The sequence below is a fragment of the Pseudophryne corroboree genome, chromosome 12, assembly GCF_028390025.1.
Source record: "Pseudophryne corroboree isolate aPseCor3 chromosome 12, aPseCor3.hap2, whole genome shotgun sequence".
Taxonomy (NCBI): Eukaryota; Metazoa; Chordata; class Amphibia; order Anura; family Myobatrachidae; genus Pseudophryne; species Pseudophryne corroboree.
This window is the reverse complement of record NC_086455.1, coordinates 160,924,996-160,950,525: the sequence shown is the minus strand read 5'-3', so window position 1 is coordinate 160,950,525 and position 25,530 is coordinate 160,924,996. Positions and strand designations below refer to the sequence as shown.

Genomic DNA, 25,530 nt, shown 5'->3' with positions numbered 1-25,530 from the left:
TGGGACCACACGTGCAGAGATTTGGCATTCATTGGAGGTACCTAACCAGCTGTCCGTCCAAATCATTAGGGCATAAAAAACGCTATACTTATAAATTTAGATCTAAGTCAGGGGGAGATAGCTCAAGTCTTGGAGAGCGATGAAGTGAAGAGAAATAAAGTACCAACCAATCAGCTTCTAACTGCCATGTTACAGGCTGTGTTTGAAAAATGACAGTTGTGAGATGATTGGTTGGCTCTTTGGGGTCTGTGTACTGGGCCTTTTAGAGACATAAAGTGGACGGATATAATATACCAGCCAATCAGCTCCTAACTGTCATTTTTCAAACACAGCCTGGAACATGACAGTTAGAAGCTGATTGGCTGCTACTTTATCTCTCTCCAAGGCATAGTGCATAGACCCTCTGCCCACTGTATTCCTCTCTAAGGCTTTAGTACATATTCCCCCTCAGAGAGCTAAAGGAAACTTAAATAAGATAAAATGTGATTAGGACACCTGTAGCAAATATACAGTAAAAGAGCATATAAACCAGCCGCTGCGCAATAAGTGGGCGCTGAAATAGACCGCATTATTGTCAACCCAGATAGAAAGATTTACAGCTAGGTACCTGCATGATCTGTACTGTACCGCAGCCACAACAATTGTTATAATGGGATAAATGATTACTGATAGTATGGAAGTATACACATGTATACTGGGGGTCATTCCGAGTTGTTCGCTCGGTAATTTTTTTCGCATCGCAGCGATTTTCCGCTTAGTGCGCATGCGCAATGTTCGCACTGCGACTGCGCCAAGTAAATTTGCTATACAGTTAGGTATTTTACTCACGGCTTTTTCTTCGTTCAGGCGATCGGAGTGTGATTGACAGGAAGTGGGTGTTTCTGGGCGGAAACTGGCCGTTTTATGGGCGTGTGGGAAAAAACGCTACCGTTTCTGGGAAAAACGCGGGAGTGGCTGGAGAAACGGAGGAGTGTCTGGGCGAACGCTGGGTGTGTTTATGACGTCAAACCAGGAACGACAAGCACTGAACTGATCGCAGATGCCGAGTAAGGTTGAAGTTACTCAGAAACTGCTAAGAGGTGTGTAGTCGCAATTTTGAGAATCTTTCGTTCGCAATTTTACTATGCTAAGATTCACTCCCAGTAGGCGGCGGCTTAGCGTGTGTAAAGCTGCTAAAAGCAGCTTGCGAGCGAACAACTCGGAATGAGGGCCACTATGCATAGGTTGTGTGTGTTTACTGACTATGGGCTCGATTCAGACCTTTCACACAGCGGGCGATTTATCGATAAACTGCGCATGCGCATCGCCAAACAACAACAGGTATCGCCAGACAACCACAAGCTGGTGCGAAAATTTCAATCGCACAGCTATTCGCTGGCTGATTGACAAGAAGCGGGCGTTTGTGGGTGGTAACTGACCGTTTTCTGGAGTGACAGGGAAAACGCAGGCGTTCCCAAGCGTTGTCAGAGCGGGTGTGTAACGTCAGGTCCGGCCCCAATCAGCCTGTTCTCATCACACTGTAGGAGTAAGTCCCGGGCTACGCACACACTGCACACAGTGGGAAAATCATTCCATGGTGAGTGAGGTGTGAACGGATTTGCAGATGTCCGCTGACTGAGGGATATTTCTAGCACGGCGTACACATGTGTTCGCACAATTGCACGGGCGGATTTACACTCCCCTTGGGCAAATATCTGATCGCAGGACAGCAAAATTTAGCAGCCCAGCGATCAGGATATGAACTAGGCCCTATGTCCTGTAACCAACCCACATGGAATGGGGACCTATCCCTCTCCTCCTCAGATAAGGCGTTGGTTAGACTCCAGGAAATTCACTCATCAGTAACACGTATGGTGTACGCTGTCAGCACATATATCATACATAGACTCTGCCCTGTAGTGTACGTATGTACGTATAGGAGTCACACACGTCTCTCTTCATGGACACGTGGAGTGTGTGTACACGGCTTACGCGCAAAGCAAATTTACTAATGTCCGTCCTATTCTGAGCCGTGCTCCACTTGGACGAATGTATCTTTCTGTGAAATAGGGTGTTTCAGGGCGTAAACTGGGCGATTTGTGGAAGTGTCATATGCGTGTTTCTTTTCACGCTTTTCTAGCAGTGAATATCCCTGTGTTACACATCTAGTTATTTCTACAGATTGTCAGGTGATGGCACGGGAAATTTATTTTATGACTTTTTAAAAACAGAAGCATCACTTAGAACAGTGGTTTCCAAACTTTTTTGAATCACGCTCCCTAGAATATCAGAATTTTTTTCACGGCACCCCTAGGCCAAAAATTTCTTATTGAGAAATTTAGAAAGAAATATTACATTAAGTAGATCGCGTTTATATGTCATCCTTAGGGTCAGTTGTGTGGTGAGGGACAAGATTTGCTTCTGTTTGACCACATATTTTATGACTGGGAGCCACCAGCACTGGTTTTGCCTATTATATCGACCATGAATAATTTGAATTGGTCCTGGACCACCAACCCAGGGCACCCCTGCAAGTGTCCCGGTGCACCCCAGGGAGCCACGGCACACAGTTTGGGAACCTCTGCCCTAGAACCATCTCAGTCCTAACTCCGGTCTCCCTCTGGAGTCAGTTATACAGCTTTCACCACAGAAAGTGAAATTACCGGGTGAAAAAGTTCTACCTGGTAATTTGCCGATAAACACAGGGCCTTTTTTCTGTGTGAAAGGATCAATCCAGATTGAAATCCCCAGGACTTCGACCGATAAATTTACCAGGGTTGGAGACCCGGGAATTTCTACCCGGGTTGACACTGTCACACAGAGGAAATACCCAGGTTGATCCACAAATTACCGGGTAGAAATTTTTGACCCTGTAATTTGCTTGTCAGTGTGGAATGGAGGGTCAGGCAGGGACCGGCAAAACGGCCCGTCACTGAAACGCCGGGTAATAGCTGGGATTTCTCTCTGAAACTGTATAATTGGTCTGGAAAGTACGGACTTTGCACCTGCTGGATATAGGGGGTCATTCCGAGTTGATCGCTCGCTAGCTACTTTTAGCGGCCGTGCAGACGCATTGTCGCCGCCCACCGGGGAGTGTATTTTCGCTTTGCAGAAGTGCGAACGCCTGTGCAGCAGAGCGCCTGCAAAATCTTTTTGTGCAAAACAAGACCAGCCCTGTAGTTACTCTTCGTGTGCATTGATTCTAACGACGGAGGAACGGCTTTTGACATCACACACCCGCCCAGTGTTCGCCCAGCCACGCCTGCGTTTTTCCCGACACGCCTGCGTTATTCTAAGCACTCCCTGAAAACGGTCGGTTGACACCCAGAAAAGCCCACTTCATGTCAATCTTCCTTTGTTCGGCCGTGCGACTGAAAGCTTCGCTAGAACCTGTGCAAAACCACGATGCTCTTTATACCCGTTCCTAGCGCGTGTGCATTGCGGTGCATACACATGTGCAGATTAGCCTTTTTTTCACTGATCGCTACGCAGCGAACAACGGCAGCTAACGATCAACTCGGAATGACCCCCATATTCCCTAGCGGTGTAGTGAGAGTGTTTACCCTGACATACGCGTTACTTGGGATGAATTGGATCACAGTAGCATGACACCTCGTATCGTTTAATGTAAAGTGAACCACACTTTTCTTTTCCAGAAAATAAGAAAAGAAAGTTTTTTGTTCAAGGCAGCAAATTAAGTCTTGCCGATCATTTTAATCTCGTTACGAACTGTACGCCATTTATGCGAGGGGCGCCGCACCTTGTAGAACCTAACAGACATGGTAAAGTCTGGCATAATAGTAAAGCACAAAACCATAATTATATGAACGCACACTATGGGGGCTGTGTAATTGGTTTTAGGATCACAGAACTGGTAATCAGTGGTTACCTATAACCCCCTAAATGCGTCTTCATTTCCGATATGAAAGTTGTGTGTGCCGGGAAATAATGAATATATATTTATCTGACCCATTTAATGATGCTTCCAGTGACACAGTAGCTCCCAAAGATTCATTCAGCATATGGACAATCCAACTGAGGGGAAACAAAGAGAAAGAGGCAGAATCATTATGTAACATACATGTATTTGTAAATTACACATTACGTGTCTGCAAGCACCTCTCCAATGTTGGTGGTGGGGGAGCATGCCTCTCCAATGTTTGGGGGGAACATGCCTCTCCAGTGTTGGTGGTAGGGGAACATGCCTCTCCAATGTTGGTGGTGGGGGAGCATGCCTCTCCAATGTTTGGGGGGAACATGCCTCTCCAATGTTTGGGGGGAACATGCCTCCCCGATGGTAGTGGGGACACATGCCTCTTCTGATGGTGTGGATGCATGCCTCTCTGGTGGTAATAGACAGTGGGGGTGCGTGCCTCTCTGATGGTAATAGTGGGGGCGCATGCCTCTCCGGTGGTAATAGTCGGGGTGTGTGCCTCTCTGGTTCTAATAGTGGGGGAAAATGCCTCTCCGGTTCTAATAGTGGGGGCGAATGCCTCTCCCATGTTATTGGTGTGGGTGCATGGCTCTATGGTGGAGGTGCCTGCCATGCCCGGGGTGGCAGTGGTGCTTGCCTCACTCGGGGTGGTGGTGGTGCTTGCCTCACTCGGGGTGGCGGTGGGGCTTGCCTCTCCCGAGGTAACTGGGGCGCTTGCTTCAGCCAGGGTAGCTGGGGCATGTTCAGTGAGGGCTCCTGGCTCTCACGCTGTGGTAGGGGGGATGATTCCACCCTCAGCTTTACATTTATTAAAGATGAAATAGAAATTCGACTTAACAGTTAAGCTCAATTATATGCAAACATCCCTTCTAGTCAGGCTTCCACCATCCTGAGGCTGCCCTCACAAGAGTGATCAGTGATCTACTTGTAATGCCTAAGGGAACCATTTATCAACAATTGCATTTGCAGTGCAATGTGGTCACGATATTAGCACCCAGAATCGAATTGCAAGATGTGATTATACCACCCAATTGTATTAAAGAGTACACGCATGGAGTGGGGTACATGAGGTGGGGTACAGGCATTCGAGTACATGAAGTGGTGTACAGGCATTCGGGTACGTGAGGTGGGGTACAGGCATTTGAGTACATGAGGTGGGGTACAGGCATTCGGGTACGTGAGGTGGGGTACAGGCATTCGGGTACATGAGGTGGGGTACAGGCATTTGAGTACATGAGGTGGGGTACAGGCATTCGGGTACATGAGGTGGGGTACAGGCATTCAGGTACGTGAGGTGGGGTACAGGCATTCAGGTACATGAGGTGGGGTACAGGCATTCGGGCACGTGAGGTGGGGTACAGGCATTCGGATACATGAGGTGGGGTACATGCATTCAGGTACGTAAGGTGGGGTACAGGCATTCGGGTACGTGAGGTGGGGTACAGGCATTCGGGTACATGAGGTGGGGTACAGGCATTTCAGTACATGAGGTGGGGTACAGCATTTGGATACGTGAGGTGGGGTACAGGCATTTGAGTACATGAGGTGGGGTACAGGCATTCGAGTACATGAGGTGGGGTACAGGCATTTGAGTACATGAGGTGGGGTACAGCATTCGGGTACGTGAGGTGGGGTACAGGCATTCGGGTACGTGAGGTGGGGTACAGGCATTTGAGTACATGAGGTGGGGTACAGCATTTGGGTACGTGAGGTGGGGTACAGGCATTCGGGTACGTGAGGTGGGGTACAGGCATTTGAGTACATGAGGTGGGGTACAGCATTCGGGTACGTGAGGTGGGGTACAGGCATTTCAGTACATGAGGTGGGGTACAGCATTCGGGTACGTGAGGTGGGGTACAGGCATTCGGGTACGTGAGGTGGGGTACAGGCATTCGGGTACGTGAGGTGGGGTACAGGCATTTCAGTACATGAGGTGGGGTACAGGCATTCGGGTACGTGAGGTGGGGTACAGGCATTCGGGTACGTGAGGTGGGGTACAGGCATTTCAGTACATGAGGTGGGGTACAGGCATTTGAGTACATGAGGTGAGGATTTCAATGTGCGGCTCTCCGGCTATTGTGGGGCTGCATATCCCAGCATGCCATTCTGCAGTTTAAGCATTCCATAATAGCAGCACTGTGTCAGGGTCATGCTGGGATGTGTGGTTTCTTGGCGGCTGGAGGACCACATGTTGAACCCACCGGACTAGAAAAACAATTTCAGCTCATACTGTATATAATGCCTATGATTTGTGGCCATTCAGAGCCGGCCACGCTATACTATAAATAATAATAACCCCTTAGCTTAGTGAAACCAAGGAAAGGGGAAGAAGGAGGTAACCGCCAGCAAGCACTGGGTTTCCTAACCAGAAATAGCCATAGAAAATAGGTCATAGGACCCTATTCTGCTTCAGTAGCAGATTCTGCTGCGGCTGAAGATCGCATGCTGGGGGCCGCCCAGCACAGGGCACGGCCACCACGAAAACGGTCTGGACACACCTCCGTTGTCCAGACCACGCCCGCGCAATGCTGACCCCCCAAATGGCCGCCGCAGTCAATCACAGCGCGATAGCATACTTCAGGGGTGCAATCACACTGTGAGGGTTTGCACATGCGTTGTGCAGCCATAGCATTTGCGCAGATTGCCCGAAATTGCTCCTTTGCGAGTTTCCGGTAATCTGCGGGCTGTATTGAATAAGGGCCATAGGACGATCCACTTCAGAATAATATAATATATTAACCACCTATGAAGGTGAGTATGTAGTCAAATAACTAGGCGGAGGTACACCCGGTGAGTGAAACAGACAATATTGGAAACAATATCCTTTTGGGGCACTCAGCCTATGTATAAAATATAATATAACCTTTGTGAGATAGGCGGTGAGGCCCTCATTCAGCATAGATCGCTACATTGCAAAAAAGGAAATTGTCTGAATATCGACAGACTGCGCATGCACTGCAAACACATTGCGCGTGCGCAAGGCCCCATTGCGATTGTCGCGCAGGGTCACTGAGAGATTCAATCGCAAATTGATTGACAGGAAGTGACCGTTTGTGTGAGGTAACATGGCACTTGCGGGGAGGGGTGTAGTAGTGTATGCCGGCGGCCGGGCTCCCGGCGACCAGCATACCGGCGCCGGCATACCGACAGCTGGGCGAGCGCAAAGGAGCCCCTTGCGGGCTTGCTGCGCTCGCCACGCTGCGGGCATGGTGTACGCGCGCCACGCTATTTATTCTCCCTCCAGGGGGGTCGTGGACCCACAAGAGGGAGAATAAATGTCGGTATGCTGGCAGTCGGGATGCTGGACGTCGGGAGCCCGGCCGCCGGCATACAGAAGACCACCCGCGGGGAGAGGTTGGGAAAACGCGGTCGTGTTATGAAGCGTATATCTGACATCGGCTGCGATCACTTGCAATTAAAAACATGATGCCATTGCAACTGCATCCGCATTATTCGGAGTAGGCGTGGGTCAACCGCAAATGTCGATGGATCGCAGTTCTGTGAATGCATACGATCGAATTGGTGGGCGCCTTTCACTATTCCAGGGCGGCTCTTCACATGCTATTTTTAGCAGTAGCCGTTCTGAGACAATCGCAATGCTGCGGGCATGGGACACTGCAGGTTGCCGCGGCTTCTCAAGCGAAAATGGGGCTCTTTCTCACAAAAACACACAGGTTTTACTGACCCTGTGTTTTTTCGGGAGAAAGGGCATTTTTTTTTACAGGCAATCTATTAGGATAGCCTGTAAAGAAATCGGATTACCGTAGGTAATAGGATACTGCCCCTAGTCCGAGTCTATATTGTAAACATAGGGGGGGGAAATAGTATGAAGTGTAGACTGGCTACTCCCAGTAGGAATTAGGGAAAATATATATCTGTATTATAGTAAAAGGTCTGAAATCCTGATGGGAGGGTTCCTTGGGGGATAGTGTTATTATACAAAAACCAATCACACCAGATCATAAGGAACTTTTGGGAGGTATTATGAAGGCAAGCTGATATTTTCTCCATGGCTGCCACGTGCCAGATATTATTCATAAATTGTTGATGGGAAGGAGGATCAATAATTTTCCATTGTTTTGCCATTAAGCAACTAGCTGCATTCAAGATGTGCATGAAGAGCTTGTCTGCACACTTAGTAAGGTCCTCTGTTGGGCAGGCAAGGAGAAAAGACCAGGGCGATTTGGTTATATGCACCCTGAGAACCTCAGAAAGTACATGGGAAACATCGTCTAAAAACCGTACAGTCCCAAAACCCAAAACCGTATGACCACCAGATATGTAGATAGGTGCCCTCTTGGCCACAACCTCTCCCGCATTGGTCTGAGGAAGAGCTAAACATTGTACGTAGACGGGAAGGTACTTGGTACCAGCTGTAGTAGATCTTGTAAGCGTTTTCTTTAATTGAGGAGGAGATAGAAGCTTTAGAGACTCTCTCACGTATGATGGTCCATGCCTCATCTTCTGGTGGGTTACCCAGATCTCTCATCCGTTGGAGCTCATGGCTCTGGGTGTCTGGAGCTTAGCGTGAAGTAGGTAATTGTACACTGCTGAAATGATTTCAGCTAAGAGACTTGATCAAGGTCAGTGGTCTGGTGACTGAGATAGGAGAGTCCAAAAAAATGGTTAATTTGGTTGTATGTAAAATAGTTAATACAAGGTATATTTGCTCTATAGAGAATCCAGGGAGGCGCAATGGTCTGAATCAAGTAACTCGTATATAACTCTAATGTCCCTCTCAGACCGACCATGGGGAAACGCGTCTGCGGTTGAATCCAGGAGGAAATGGCGGATTATGCCAGAGGGGAGTGATGGGAGAGTGGTAGGAGGTTATAGCAAAGTGGGTTTTGCAATAATCCCAAATTGAGCAGGTAAAGGCAATTACAGGACGTGTGTGGATAATTGGAGGCCTATCCGTGGGAGCTAACCCTATAAGAGAGGACATTGAGGGAAAGTGACATGAGTTAGCCTCCACTGAGACCAATCTAGGAGTTTGAGAGGACGCGAACCAAGCTGTTGCCTGGCTTACATGAGTGGGACAGTAATAGAGCTTGATATTAGGGAAGCCATTTCCTTCATTTGAGGTGATCAACCATGTGTTCATTCTTTCTAACATCAATAATGTTATTATTAGGCTTTGATTTCATTTATTTTACATCTTTCAATAAATCAAATCTTGAATGCATATTATTCCTGTTACATCTGAATATAAACATATAGGGGTAATTCCGACCTGATCGCTAGGCAGCGTCGTTTTTTGCATCCCTGCAATCAGGTAATCGCCGCCTACAGGGGGAGGGTATTGTGTGTGTGCAGGTGTGTGATCGCTTGTACTGGAGAGCTGCACAAACAGCCCAGGACTTACTCAACCGCTGCGATGATCAGGGCCAGAGCTGACGTCAGAAATCCTCCCACAAAACGCGTTGTTTCCGGACACTCCCTACAAATAGTCAGTTGCCACCCACAAACGTCCTCTTCCTGTCAATCTCCTTGCGATCGCCCGTGCATTCGGAATTTTCGCACCATCCCGCCGCTGACCAGCGATCCCCGTTGCTGCGGGCCGTTGCGCCTGCGCATTGCGGTGCATACGCATGCGCAGTTCAGATCTCAGCCTGTGAGAAAACGCACAGCAGTGATCAGGTCTGAATCGGCCCCATAATACACACAAAGTACACTCAGAGATAGATGAAATTGAAAATAACAAGTTAATGTTAAGCATTAGTCCTACTTATTACTTACTATGATCAAATAAATCTGAATAGGAATGGAAAATGCAAAAGCACTTTTCAGAGAAAACACACACACACACACACACACACACACACACACACACACACACACACACACACACACACACACACACACGCACGAGTTAAGCATTAGCATCGGGAATGCCACTGGCATTAAACATTCTGAATAAAAACACTTGTTTTTTTAGTATAATAGGATTTTTTTAAGAAGTCATGGCACAGTGCCTGTAGTCACAGAATAATAAAAAAACAGAGCACAGTATAATAAAAAAAACAGTGGTTTTTAAAGCCCCCCAAAAACATTTGGTTTAAACCAAGGTGGTTTAAACGAGCTAACCCTGGTATATAATCAATCAGAGTGAATTGACTATATACAGAATACTTAGGCAGTCTCTATAGTAGTACACAATACTGTAAATGACACACCAAGTGCCATGCACTTAATCTGTATCCAATATGTAATGAGACAGGCACACATTTATTATTTGAACTGGGAATGAACTGATTATAAAAAAAATATTTCACGTGCTGTAACTGTAGGTTATACAATACAGCGTTCCTAGGTATATTGGGGCCGATGTATTAACCCTGGAGACGTGATAAAGCAGTGATAAGTGAAAGGTGATAACTCACCAGCCAATCAGCTCCTAACTATCATTTTTCACACCGTAATGATTGTCTGGTGCGTTATCACCTTTGACTTATCACTTCTTTATCACGTCTCCAGGCTTACTACATCTGCCCCATTGCCCCAGCAGTGATAGCGGACCGGTAAGTGGTACAATGTCTCTACATAGAATGTATAGGAGGGAATTCAAATGTTTGAAAAATCGGTTGGGTGTCTGTTGTTTCCTGTCTATTAGATAGGAATAAACAGACACCCAACTGACTTTTCAAACAATTGAATTCCCCCCATAGTATTCAACGCCTTGTAAGGTGCATATGAACAGATTTCACAAACTGGGTGGGATGCACTAAAAGGAAAACGCGGTAAAACCCCGTTTTCGGGGGTTTTACCACATTTTCATATGTACTAAACCCCAGCCGCCGGGTTTTCGCCGACGAGGGTATCGCCATCTTTTGATGATGATACCCTATTGAAGCCTATAGGCTTCTTACCGCATCCCGCCACCCCGCGCCGCTGACGCCAACCCCCCTCTCCCCGGCATACCTGTGTGCAGGCAGCCCTGGTACCGGAACCCAAACGCCTCCTCCCCATAGCAACACAGCCGGAGGCCTTTCCGGCTGCAGGGAGGAGGAGGAGGCGCCGGGGACTGACTGCTGCCTGCTTGCCGGCCTGGGAGGTGACGGACCCCCCCCCCCCCCCCCCGCACACCTTCTCACAGGTATCGCGGGGGGTCTCCGTCACCGCATTATGATTAGATTTGGTGCGGTAGGCTGCAATGTATTTTAATACATCCCGCTCACAATGTAAAAAATAAATGTGTGTCTGTATTTGGATATTGATCCTATCTTAGGTGGTCATTCCGAGTTGTTCGCTCGTTGCCGATTTTCGCTATGCTGCAATTTGTTGCAAATTGCGAATGCGCAAGGCACGCAGGGCGCATGCGCTTAGTTATTTAACACAAAACTTAGCAGTTTTGCTGTGGCTTCTGCAGCGCTTTTCAGTCGCACTGCTGTTCGGTAAATGATTGACAGGAAAGGGGTGTTTCTGCGCGGCAACTCAGCGTTTTCCCGGAGTTTGCAAAAAAACACAGGCGTGTCTGGAGAAACGGGGGAGTGGCTGGCCGAACGCAGGGCATGTTTGTGACGTCAAACCAGGAACTAAACGGACTGAGCTGATCGCAATCTGTGAGTGGTCCGGAGCTACTCAGAAACTGCAAAGAATTATTTAGTAGCAATTCTGCTAATCTTTCGTTCGCTATTCTGCTAAGCTAAGGTACACTCCCAGAGGGCGGCGGCCTAGCGTGTGCAATGCTGCTAAAAGCAGCTAGCGAGCGAACAACTCGGAACGACCACCATTGATCCTATCTTAATGCATATCTAATAACGGATATATTTTAATTTATATATAGAGTGCCCCAAAAGGAGAACCCCTTAGCTTAGTCAGATTTGGGCAGAGACACCTCCTGACATTTAGGCCTACTAAATTAGGACAAAAACACCTTTTATGCCCTGACCACCCCCACCCCCCGCGTTTAATGTCTAATGTCCCTTTAAGGCGTTCTAGTGTGCCGTTACTAATTGTAACCTACTTCTGGACTCTTAATTAAAAGGTACCAAATCTCGGTCCCACTGAGACACTAAAATAGACGTGAGTATCACGTATAAGGGATGTCGCGTATCACATGTCCAGCACATTTGTAGATCTTATCTGGGACTATTAATAGCTGCTGGCGAGCAGAATAATGACGACTCGCTTGTGAAATGTGGAGGAAATAGGCTGCGGTGTAAAATGCTACTTTTAGACTGAGTTCTGTTCTCTTCTGGTGCCGGGAATAGAATGTGTAGATTGCGTAAAGGGTGTCCTGCAGATTAGATTTTATTTAGATGCCAAAGTAAATGTGACTTTATGGACCAGTTAAAGGGTTTTTCTGCTTTTGCTACAGGCTGGAGGACTTCGGAAGCCGAGACAGCAGCCATTCAGAGCTTGTAAGGAGCCAGGGAAGATTTACACCCATTGCTTCCAGTAGAAATGTTTTACGCATCTTAGCCTGGGTTGTACCAAACCCTTTACTAACATATGGTGGCCCCTTGTGTCCTATCTTACTTCTGCCTTTGATAGAGTTCTTCTTTGGAACCCCCCATTGCTCCTTGCTACTTGCAACCCCTTCCCTCAGTAACACCTTGGCAAAGTTCTTTCTGCTGCGCCCCTTGCCGCTTCCTCAATTCCGAAGGCTTCTGCCAGTTTCAGTGAGTGGCGCCCTCTGCTGGTTACCCTCTGCAATCAATGTGTATGATGGCATCCAATGCAGGGATACAGATTACAACGACACCTTATTTCTGTAGAGCTTTATGGCCGCTCAAAGATGACTGTGGACAACGTTCAATTGTTCCACTTGCCCCATCGTGCTGGGGTTTCTCCTGGGAAGACAGCTTAGCAGGTGGCTATAGGGGTGGTCTTTAAATACCTGCATTGGATAATGCTGGTTACATCAGTGGGGGAACTTTAACACAGCAAATTGTCTGGGCCACGTTGGGGAGCCGTCTGTCCGTCGGGACAGCTGCTTCCAAATGACGTGTATGCCAGTCCAACATGCTGGTGTATCAGAAACAAATACATCCTTTCTCATGTAATTAGCTTTTAATTATAGCAGCTAGAAAGGCGTGAGGATGCCAGCTGTTCTCCCTTTCACAGCCTGCATTTGGCAGTCCGTCTGGGTAACTTATAATCTGCTCCACAGTGTTTCCAGTGCGCCTTTTCCCATCACACGGCGTAATAAGTTCTCCTGTCCTGAGATGGAATCCGCAATATGGGTCTGAGACTTAGTCAGCGTCTATTGGCGTCCGCCCGCCTGCGCCTTTAACGTCCTACAAACTCCTTCCCCTGGTTACTTCCTGTGTGCTGCTGAGATACCCACCGCCCGTGTGGTAATACCGATCGGTGTGTCCTTAGACACCTTCACTGACTCGCCAGTGGCACTACAATAACACGTCCACTGAATGGACCATTTCTGCTTGCACTACTAGCCACCACCCTGGAACAGGTATGGTATAATAGATCTACAATGTCTAGGTCGACAGCAGGTCAACAGGTAATAAAGGTCGACAGATGGAAGATCGACTGTGGTTAAGGTCAACAGGTATGAATTTTCGACAATTTTTGTGTTGACATGACAATGGTCGACACAAAATGGTCAACTCAAGTTGTTTTTTTTGTAGGCCACATCTTGTATATTCCATGTAATGTGACCACCGTCAGGACCAGCGTCTACCCTCGTGGGCTCATTTCGCTCACCGCCGATTGCTATTCCCAGTAGATGTCCACGTGAATAGTAAATCAAGCAAAGGTTGGGGGAAGTAGTGATAAAACCCCAAAAACGTGTCGACCATTTGTGTGTCGACCTGTGGAACCTGTCGATCTTTTGTACCTGTCGACATTAAGCACCGTCGACCAATCATCTGTCGAACTGTTGTACCCGTCAATCAAATGCATGTCGACCTATCATCCAAATAATGTTGCCCATAGCAACCAATCAGATGCTGTCTATCATTTTCTAAAAGGCAATAGAGAAATGAGGGACAGCATCTGTTTGGTTGCTATGAGCAACTTCACCAATTCTCTGTTGTAGAAGCTTTAGTAAATGTACCCCTATGTGTAAATGTGCGTTGCAGCGGCTCTGGCTCTGTGTGTTTCTGACTTCATCTTCGCATCTGCCGTGTGCCGTGTGATGTTTATGTGTCACGTGATTGGGTCATCTTGCCAGATGCCTCACTGCAGTCACCGGTAGAGTAAGTGGCCATTTGCTAGTAGGATGGTGCTTCTCTCTCTCACAGCAGTGCAAAGCCAGAGCTTGTGTGTGCGATACTCTGCAAGTAACCAAAACATGCGGTACGTACATACAGATCGGTATGTCCAAGCACAGGGGCAGTGATTGTGATGTCACCGCAAACGAACTGCTTTGCATTTTGTCCTGGATCACAGTATGCCATTATGTCTTGGGGGGCAATTTATCATTAAGAGAAAAAATGAATAAAAACCAACGAGAATGCGCCAATTCAATCTGTTGTAGGTTTTACTCCAAATAATATTTAGACATATACATTAATGATAACGGCCAGCATCACATGAACATTACAAAACACACACTAAAAAACACAAAATAAGCATATATTAAAAGCTCCTTAAAAACAATATTCTCACACTAATCATGCATTTATATTATCATGTGCAAATGAAACGGATCATAAAACTGTCCTTCGATTCTCCACATAACCAGATACAGAATTAATGGTATCCGTGCAATATTATGATATGTCCTTTTCACAACTTTTTGTTAGTGACTAGACAAGTCCCATATTAGTATAATGTTGTTAGGTAATAGTCTATGCATATAGAACTTTGTTAGCAATAAAACAGTTATGCACCAGTGTATCGTTTAGTGCGTGAAACAGTTAATTAATTCTTGGATCGCACTGCTGGTATTATTATGTCCCAAATATCATAAGATGTGCATACGTATGCTTGTATTGCATCCAGGCAACCCTATGCCCCTTCTCCTGGCTGGTTTCTCTCTCTTACAGCCTTTTTCCGCAGTTCACTAGCAAAATGATGACAGTGTGCTTGCCTAGTTCCCCTTAACACTGGGGTTTCTAGTTGAGAGGCTGGCTAGATAAGCATATAGGGACGTATTTTGAACCGTGTCCCTTACTTCGAGATCCCAACAGACGCATTTCTCCGCCTCCTCGTGCATGTCAGCGGCTTCCTCAGTGTTTAAAAAAGAGCCCTTTTCTGGCAATTTATTTTCTTTGTACTTGTACTATAACAGTACAGCAGTGTCAACAATTGTTTGCTTGCCCCTCTAATATGATCTCTGAGATGGGTGTGAGCGGGTCGGGCAGCCTGCGTACTCATTCCCCCATAGGCTGTTTGTGCAGCAATGGCTTCTGACAGTTCTGTCCTGCAGGAATAGAGCAGTGCCCGGATAAAGGGTTACAGCGGGCAGTTCCCAGGGATTCCCTTCAGGTCAGGCCACGCTACATGAGCGGGTAACCATGAATGATTAGCACAGAATTATTGGTCTTTTGGATAAGATTTGTATAGAAATCTTTCTCTTGAATCTTTCTCTTGTGAGTGAGTGGGAATAGTCCCTGTTGGTCGGCATGCCAACTGGCAGGGTGTTCAGGGGTCGGTATGCCAGCGTCTGTATTGTGACCGTCAGTCTCCTGAACGCCGGTCACATAACCGCTTCTCCTCCATAGGTTGCTAATGCCACACTCTGAGCATACCGGGTCTCCAATAGGGAACTTGTGTGACTCCAGTGTCCCCACTTCTCCCATACCGGCAGTCACTATTCTGGGACCCCAAGTGTCAGTGTGACATTGTTGTTGAACCCCAAGTGTCAGGGTGCCATTGTTCTGGAACCCCAGGTATAATGTATGCCGTTGTCCTGGAACCCTGAGTGTCAGTGTGACATTGATCTGGAACCCCAGCTGTCAGTGTGTTATTGGTCAGGGAACCCAAGTGCCAGTGTTCTGGGACCCCAAGTGTCAGTGTGTTATTGTCCTGGGACCCTAAGTGTCAGTGTGCATACCTCTCAACATTTCAATGATTGAAAATGAGACTCCAAAAAGGGGGCGTGGGTTATGTTAAAGGGGCGTGGTTTCACGGCGGTGCTGCTATCATAAGCCACACACCATGTTTCTAGTCACTAAGGGGGCATGCTCAGGGCTCTGTGAGATGCTGGCATGCCCCCAGTCCCTCTGTCTCCATTAAATAGATGCTGTTATGCAGAGCAGTGATTGACAGGAGCCTCCAAACTGTCACTTCCCCCCCCCCCCCAACCTCACCGCAGGATACCGGGACAGTTCCCAAAAAACGGGACTGTCCTGCGAAAATCGGGACAGTTGGGAGGTATGAGTGTGCCATTGTCTTGGGACCCCAAGTGTCAGTGTGTGTGAAATGTAGACTGTTCTGTGGGTCTAATTCAGACCTGATCGTAGATCAGTCACACAGACATGCGGGGGGACGCCCAACACCGGGCTAGTCCGCCCCGCATGTCAGTCCCTGCCCCCCCCCCCCCCCCCCTCCCGCACAAGTACAAAAGCAGCGCACAGCGGCGATGCTTTTGTATTTTAGGAGTAGCTCCCTACCTGCGCAGCTCTTGCACGCTGGCAGGGAGCTACTCGTTGCTGTCCGGGTCGCAGTGCCTGCGTTGCCCGGACTGCACCCCTAAAACAGCGGCCAAACGCCACCGGCCCGCCCAGCGAATGCCTCTGCCTGTCAGTCAAGCAGAGGCGACCGCAGGGCTGAGACGGCCGTCGGCTGTCTGGCATGCGCAGTTCAGATCTGATCTGAATTAGACCCTCAGTCCATTTACAGGCAGTTAGACTATCGCACACATGAGCGACATTGAGGTGTTTTGGGTTTGATTATTACCACGAACATCTTAACCAATAACTATTTCCTGTTGTGAGTTCTTTTGGTAGAACATCCTTTTCCTGTGTAAGTCACGGTGCTGCTGAATACAATCTATCATTTGTATAGTCAGTCTGACAGGAGCGTAACCCTAATGCACGCTGAGCGACGGCGCGCAGGGAACTTACTGCTGTACCGGGCTTATGATGTCACCAATGGCATCCAGGTAAGCCAATTATAATTAAAATGGTACATTGATTATGTAATGTGTTCCAGTTTTAACGGAGATTAAAGATTTCCAGTTTATATTCAGGTTGAAGCAGATATAATATACATTACCAGCATATGTTTGACTGTAGTTGTTATTTTGTGTGGTCGATTATTTTCTTTTTGTAACAATTGCGTTTTTTTTATCTCTATACTGTTCATTTTAGGCACCTACTGTAGTAGGATCATTATTTAAATGACAGCGGGTCAGATCTGATCGCTGGGCTGCGTTTTTTTGCTGCCCTGAGATCAGATAGTCGCCGTCTACAGGGGGAGGGGAATAGCGCTGTGCAAGTGTGCACAAAAATCAATTTGTGCAGCTCTGCGCAGGACTTACTCTGCGTGTGTGATGAGAACGGGCTGATCGGGGCCGGAGCTGACGTCAGACACCCTTCCTGAAAACGCCTGAGCCCGCCTGCGTTTTTCAAGACACGTCTGGAAAACAGTCAGTTGCCACCCGCAAACGGCCTCTTCCTGTCAATCACCTTGAGAACGCCCGTGCGGTCGGATTTTTCGCACAATCCCATCGCTAGGCACCGATGCCTGTTGATGTTGTGCAATGCACCTGCTCATTGTGGTGCATGCGCAGTCCAGATCTGATCGCCTGCTGTGCGAAAACCGCACAGCAGCGATGAGATCTGAATTACCCCCAGTGCTGTCTTACGCCCCTGTAGCCAGGCATAATGACGTATAACAGAGCAGAGCTCTGGTGTTTAGTCTTATCTAGAACCCAGTGGGCCTGGCAGCATTGGGGCTGAAGCAGATTTAAATGTTTGCCACATTTGCGCGGTGTATTGTGAATTGAATTTGCTTTGCACCGACTTAGCGAGCCCGCGCAGATGCGGCTATGCAGACTCGCGTGCAATGTGGGTGCACTTACGACCGAAGAGGCAGAACAGGGGTCGGGCAGAGGTCAGTGAGAGCGTATTCACACATCTGACACCATGCATTCCTGAAAATATTCACAATTGCGCCTTTTAAGAGGCAAGTACGGGCTGATGACTTCTCTGGAGTTAGTGGCGTACACAATTTACACACTTTTTACTCAAGAACATTGCTTTGGAGAAACATAGGTGGTCATTCCGAGTTGTTCGCTCGCTAGCTGTTTTTAGCAGCCGTGCAAACACTATGCCGCCTCCCACTGGGAGTGTATTTTAGCTTAGCAGAAGTGCGAACGAAAGGGTCGCAGAGCGGCGGCAAACTGTTTTTATGCAGTTTTAGAGTAGCTCAATACCGACTCAGCGCTTGCGATAACTTCAGACTGTTCAGTTCCTGTTTTGATGTCACAAACACGCCCTGCGTTCTCCCAGCCATGCCTGCGTTTTTCCTGGCACTCCTGCATTTTTCCCGAACACTCCCTGAAGACGGTCAGTTGACACCCAGAAACGCCCCCTTCCTGTCAATCACTCTGCGGCAACCAGTGCGACTGGAAAGCATCGCTAAACCCTGTGCGAAACTACATCGTACGTTGTGCCCGTACGACGCGCGTGCGCATTGCGCTGCATGCGCAGAAGTGCCTTTTTTTGCCTGATCGCCGCGCAGTGAACGAAAGCAGCTAGCGAACAACTCAGAATGACCCCCATGGATACCTAGAATGTGACGACAGATAAGAACCGCTCGGCTCACTGCCCACACTTACACACTAGAGTTCATTTTTTTCCGGGAGTCAGTTAACCTACCAGTATATGTTTGGGTTTATGAGAAGAAACCAGAGCACAGGGAGGAAACCCATGCAAGCACATGGAGAACATACAAACTCCACATCGTTTGGGCCTTGGTGGCAATCATACCTATGACCTCGTTGCTGGGAGGTAATGCTAACCACTACACCAACCGTGGTCACCTCGTACTCAGTCAGAGAATTTTGTGAGGAGTTTACATGAAATTGAAAATGGAACGGTTCCCTTTCATGCAAATGTGCTGGAAGGTTTTCCTTGGTACAGTAGAGAGAATTGGGACCAGTTTTCCGGGGGGGTGAATATATAAACGTTACTTGTACCTTACATTCTTCTCTACCCTGGCTCGCCATTGGGCCCGTTGTGCGGCCAGTGCAGCAGGTTCCCTCGAATATTCCGGCAGATGGGTCGCTGGTGTCGGTATACTGACAGCCGACATCCCATCTGCCGATATTACATACTGGATCCCAATATCTGTGTGTCTCATTGTTACACAGATTTGCTCTAAATAAAGTTTTTCTTTACTAAGCGATTGCGGCATTTCTGGAATTTTGTGGATTGTGCCTATTTGGGTCTGGTTGCTTCATTTTGGAGCTCCATTAATATTCAAACCGCAATCTGTCTGATTCCTGTACAAGATCTGTATCAGATAGCTCCAGGAACCCGTTACAGGCAGATATTGGGATTGAGGAGGGGGGGGGGGGTGTTTTCCTATGCACAGCACCTATTGAATGATGCTTCTGCGATGAGGCCCTTTCATGACACATCTGAGTATGATTTCATCCAGACTCTGCTCACCTCTTAATATATTGTTATGAATGTTATTTGTAGCTATTGCTTATGAGGAGATTTGTTCTGTCTCTGGCGGGATAGATCTATTTTTAATTTGGCAGCAACCACCGTGCCGCAGATAGCGATTCTCCATCTGAAAGTTCTGGGCACATGGGGGGGTTCATTATTTATTTATTTATTAACAGTTTCTTATATAGCGCAGCAAATTCCGTTGCACTTTACAATCACACAATGGCCCTCATTCCGAGTTTTAGCAGCATTGCACACGCTAGGCCGCCGCCCTCTGGGAGTGTATCTTAGCTTAGCAGAATAGAGAACGAAAGATTAGCAGAACTGCTACTAAATAATTCTTAGCAGTTTCTGAGTAGCTCCGGACCTACTCACAGATTGCGATCAGCTCGGTCCGTTTAGTTCCTGGTTTGACGTCACAAACGCCCTGCGTTCGGCCATCCACTCCCCCGTTTCTACAGACACTCCCGCGTTTTTCCCTGACACGCCTGCGTTTTTTTGCAAACGCCGGGAAAACGCTGAGTTGCCGCCCAGAAACGCCCCTTTCCTGTCAATCATTTACCGAACAGCAGCGCGACTGAAAAGCACCGCAGAAGCCACAGCAAAACTGCTAAGTTTTGTGTTAAATAACTCTGTGCATGCGCCCTGCGTGCCTTGCGCATGCGCAATTTGCAACAAATCGCAGCATAGCGAAAATCTGCAACGAGCGAACAACTCGGAATGACCCCCAATGATACAACAAAACTGGGTAATAAACAAACAGTCAGAGGTAGGAGGGCCCTGCTCGCAAGCTTACAATCTATAGGATCTATAGAGTCATTCAGACCGGATTGCTGCTGTGCGTTTTCGCACAGTAGGCGATCAGATCCGAACTACGCATGCGTATGCACCGCAATGCGCAGGCGCGACGGACGGGTGCAAAGCGGATCGCCGGTCAGCGATGGGTTTGTGCGAAGAATCCATTAACACGGGCGTTCGCAAGGAGAGTGACAGGAAGAGGGCGTTTGTGGGTGGCAACTGACCGTTTTCTGGGAGTGTTTGGAAAAACGCAGGCGTGTCCAAGCGTTTGAAGGGAGGGTGTCTGATGTCAATTCTGGCCACAAACAGCCTGAAGTGATCGCAGCGGCTGAGTAAGTCCTGGGCTGCGCAGAGACTGCACAAAATCTGTTTGCAGCTCAGCTACACATGCGATCGCACACTTGCACAGCTAAAATACACTCCCCCTGTGGGTGGCGACTATCTGATCGCAAGGCTGCAAAAATCGCTGCCTAGTGATCAGGTCTGAATTACCCCCATTGTTCCCAGGTTTGCTCCACCCCAGACATGCAAAGCCGCTGACACCACCCCCAATGCTCTCATACCACTCCCACTTTGGGTGAGACCACATCCCTTTCCCTTAGCACGGCATGGTGAAAATATAGGCAAGTACTGCACATTTATATAGGTCACTGCGGATTTGTAGTAATTACATGTTCTCTATAGACATATTTTACATCTATTTATAAGTAGGCTTACCATACTATCCCTTTAAACCAGGACACTCATGAAATATACAGGTTCTGTGGCTGGCTGACTTCAAGCCTCAATTTCAGCTGGGTTTATTTAGTCAGCCACAGAACCTGTGTAATTCATGAGTGTCCCGGTTTAAAGGGACGGTATGGTAAGCCTATATAAAACAACATGCTTGTGTATTATATAACCAGACCAACTAGACAAAGGGGGTCATTCCGAGTTGTTCGCTCGCTAGCAGATTTTAGCAGCATTGCACACGCTAGGCCGCCGCCCTCTGGGAGTGTATCTTAGCTTAGCAGAATTGCGAACGAAAGATTAGCAGAATTGCGAATAGAAAATTCTTAGCAGTTTCTGAGTAGCTCGAGACTTACTCCTACACTGCGATCAGCTCAGCCCGTTTCGTTCCTGGTTTGACGTCACAAACACGCCCTGCGTTTGGCCAGCCACTCCCCCTTTTCTCCAGACACTCCCGCGTTTTATCCTGGCACGCCTTCGTTTTTCCGCACACTCCCTGAAAACGGCCAGTTTCCGCCCAGAAACACCCACTTCCTGTCAATCACACTCCAATCACTTCAACGATGGAAATTCTTCGTTTGGACGTCAGTAAATCTACTAAGTTTTGTGCTAAAATACTTGCGCATTTTCGCCTTAATCGCTCCGTTGCGAAAATCGGCAACGAGCGAACAACTCGGAAAGACCCCCATAGTTTCAGTACTTGCCGACGTCCATGCAGAAACATCTGGATTGTTCTGCAGCGCTCTCTGTACGTTGGTTAAAATTAAAAGCAGCTCCGTGTTTTCCTAGTTGGTGGCTTGGATTGTTCCAAACTCTCCTGCTGCTGTCTAGTGGAAAGAGAAGCCTATTGTACATGAGAATTGTTCACAATTGATCTACGTGTGAGCTGGAGATTTCAGGCAACATGTATCGAGTGCGTTGGAAGAGATCGTAGACTTTGACTGTTTGTTGCTTTACTTTGTTGCAACAATGTTGCTTTGCTCCGCAAAATGAGAGTTCCTAACAATGCAAAGGTGCTGTATAAGCTTAACAGGCCCGTACATCAGGCGTCTATTGGGGCAAATACCCGGTGCATGGGCCGGGTGATTGACAAAATTCAACATGTTGGAAAATTTGCCGTTCTGACACAAAATGATTGGAATCGGTGAGTTGGGGGGATTTTTACTTTGCTGGATTTTGCAGGATGATTGGAGTCCGCCAATCGGTGAATCTGATTGGCATTGGGGAATCGCCCCTTAGATATATGGCCCGCATTAGGGGGCTTCTGATTCTTTTTTGGAATTTGGCAAATAAATGGGCTATTCACTTTTGGAAAGTCACGCTTAATAGAACATGTACTGTATACATATGTTATTGTGTAGGCTCCATCTTTGATGGTTTGTTGATAGAGCTGTATTGGAGGAGTTGAGCCCTCAGCTGGCATCAATCATAGCACAAACTGCCTTCTGACTTCATGTAACAGGAGGGGCACTCTAACCCTGAGCCTCCCCTCATGCAGCATTTACCCTAACCATCCGCTGCCGCAGCCTAACCCTCTTGTACCCTTCCCATAGACTAATCTTAACCTCCCCTCCCGCAGCCTAAGCCTAACCTCCCCTTCCCATAGCCTAACCCTAATCTCCCCTCCCACAGCCTAACCCTAACCTCCCCCTTCCGTTGCCTAACCCTAACCTCCCCTTCCCATAGCCTAACCCTAACCTCCCCTTCCTAGCTTAACCCTAACCTCCCCACCCGCAGCTTAACCCTAACCTCTCCTTCCCATAGCCTAAACCTAACCTCCCCTCCCGCAGCCTAACCCTAACCTCCCCTTCCTAGCTTAACCCTAACCTCCCCACCCGCAGCTTAACCCTAACCTCTCCTTCCCATAGCCTAAACCTAACCTCCCCTCCCGCAGCTTAACCCTAACCTCTCCTTCCCATAGCCTAAACCTAACCTCCCCTCCCGCAGCCTAACCCTAACCTCCCCCTTCCCATAGCCTAACCCTAACCTCCCCTCCCGCAGCCTAACCCTAACCTCCCCCTTCCCATAGCCTAACCCTAACCTCCCCTCCCGCAGCTTAACCCTAACCTCCCCTCCCGCAGCTTAACCCTAACCTCCCCTTCCCATAGCCTAATCCTAACCCTCCCCTACCGCAGCCTATCCCTAACCTCCCCCTTCCCATAGCCTATTACTAACCTCCCCCCCACACAGCCTAACCCTAACCCCTCACATCCTAAACCTAATCCCCCCCCCCCCCCCCCAGCCTAAACCTAACCTCTCCTTCCCATAGCCTAATCCTAACCCTCTGCTCCCGCAGTCTGGCAATAACTGTCCCCCCCTGCAGCTTAACCCTAACCTTTCCTTCCCATAGCCTAACCCTAACCCTTCCCTCCCACAGCCTAACCATGTCCCCCCCCCACCCCCTGCAGCGTAACCCTGTTCTCCTACTCCTACAGCCTAATCTTACCTCCTAGCCATACCTGCCCCCCCCCCCCAACACACACACAGTCTGACCCTAACCCCCCATAATGACTAACCCTAACCCCAGTACTTGCCTCTGAGATTCTTTGGGATTCTGACCATCGGGATCCCACTGTTGGTCTTCTGACGGTCAGAATCCCGACTGCGGGGAATTTTACCCCCCCTCCCCTTCTAGCAAAGGATGAGGCCAAGATGGATGAACCTTAAGTAGAAGAGGTGTGCAGGTCTTCTTGGCCATGTACTGTGTCTTCCCATTGTGGCCAGCGTCTTATTTCCCCTAATTAGAGAGGGGTTGCATTCAGTCTGCATCGCTGCCCAGTGTGCGGCCTGAGGAAGGGATGTGTATGTACTAAATAGGTCATATAAACAACAAATCAATACTCGCAGGCAGTGCTCTTTACAATTGCACAAATGTTATGTATTTGTTTCTTTGTCTAATTAATTATCCATGGGAAACATTGATTTTGCTGGCATTCGTTAGCCCGGTGCCAGCTGTAACAGCTGTTATAACGCACCAGAAGTCTTTTACATTTCTTTGTAAGTTAATAATGGTCTTTTCTGCTTGTGCCAAAGTGATTCAGTAGCTATTGCTGTATTGGCAGCTCCTGGCATTTCCCTGCCGTCTCTCCGGCCCATGCATTCAGTTATCGGAGCTACTGTATAAAGCACGTCTGGTCACACACAGTTATACACATGTGATGCTATGGAAACATGAAGTCTATATGTCTCCTACGTACAGGGTGTTGTCTGTAATATGTTTAGTCGGTTGGGGTTATTTCCTCTTTCCCGGCTGACTTTCATTACCTGTTCATCTGATGTAGTTACACCCTGTGTTAGGACATAGTAGTGCCAAATAATGGGGGTAATTCAGACAGCGGGCGATCAGATCCGAACTGCGCATGCGTATGCACCGCAATGCGCAGGCGCGACATACAGCTGCAAAGTGGATCGCCGGTCAGCGATGGCTTTGTGAGAAGGATCCATTCGTACGGGCGTTCACAAGGAGATTGACAGGAAGAGGGCGTTTGTGGGTGGCAACTGACCCTTTTCAGGGATTGTTTGGAAAAGTGCAGGCGTGTCCAGGCATTTGCAAGGAGGGTGTCTGACGTCAGCTCCGGTCACGGATAGGCTGATGTGATCGCAGCGGCTGAGTAAGTCCTGGGCTGCGCAGAGACTGCACAAAATCCGTTTGTACAGCTCTGCTACACATGCGATCGCACACTTGTACAGCTAAAACACACTCCCCTATGGGCGGCGACTATCTGATCGCAAGGCTGCAAAAATCGCTGCCCAGCGATCAGGTCTAAATTACCCCCAATGTCAGATCGTACCTGGTACATCTCAGCTGCCAGATGGGTGCTGCAGATTAAGGTGGGCAGGGACACCTACATGGTTGCTCCTCCAAGTGTGAGATCGGTACCAAACACGGATAGGAGAGCTAATGGGATTGTCAGACAAAGTATAACACAATGGCCCTCATTCCGAGTTGTTCGCTCGCAAGCTGCTTTTAGCAGCTTTGCACACGCTAAGCCGCCGCCTACTGGGAGTGAATCTTAGCTTATCAAAATTGCGAACGAAAGATTAGCAGAATTGCGAATAGACACTTCTTAGCAGTTTCTGAGTAGCTCCAGACTTACTCGGCATCTGCGATCAGTTCAGTCAGTTTCGTTCCTGGTTTGACGTCACAAACACACCCAGCGTTCGGCCAGACACTCCTCCGTTTCTCCAGCCACTCCTGCGTTTTTCCCAGAAACGGTAGCGTTTTTTCACAAACTCCCATAAAACGGCCAGTTTCCGCCCAGAAACACCCACTTCCTGTCAATCACATTACGATCACCAGAACGAAGAAAAAAACCTCGTAATGCCGTGAGTAAAATACCTAACTGCATAGCAAATTTACTTGGCACAGTCGCACTGCGGACATTGCGCATGCGCATTAGCGACTAATCGCTCCATTGCGATAAAAAAATAACGAGCGAACAACTCGGAATGACCCCCAATGTCATTCTATGCAACAGACTTTGTACCAACTGTCATCCAACTAACCAACTGACCAACTGTTGTGCCAACTAAACGGCGACTTTGTACAACTTACCA

General features: G+C 48.1%; 1 protein-coding gene across 10 annotated transcripts in view; it reads left to right on the top strand.

Annotated features, from left to right (window-relative positions):
• EVL (Enah/Vasp-like) overlaps positions 1-25,530 on the top strand; it is a 191,993-nt gene that overhangs the window by 41,111 nt on the left and 125,352 nt on the right. For 2 of the 10 annotated variants that reach the window (XM_063948351.1, XM_063948350.1), the window contains exon 1: positions 16,856-16,928. The exons of 3 other annotated variants lie outside the window; for them this stretch is intronic. In XM_063948351.1, the coding sequence (XP_063804421.1) occupies positions 16,906-16,928 (23 nt within the window). In that variant the 5' untranslated portion in view covers positions 16,856-16,905. Of the gene's footprint in view, positions 1-16,855; positions 16,929-25,530 lie in introns of those variants that run through there. 5 more of the 10 variants (XM_063948356.1, XM_063948355.1, XM_063948359.1 and 2 more) reach the window with 3 other exon arrangements.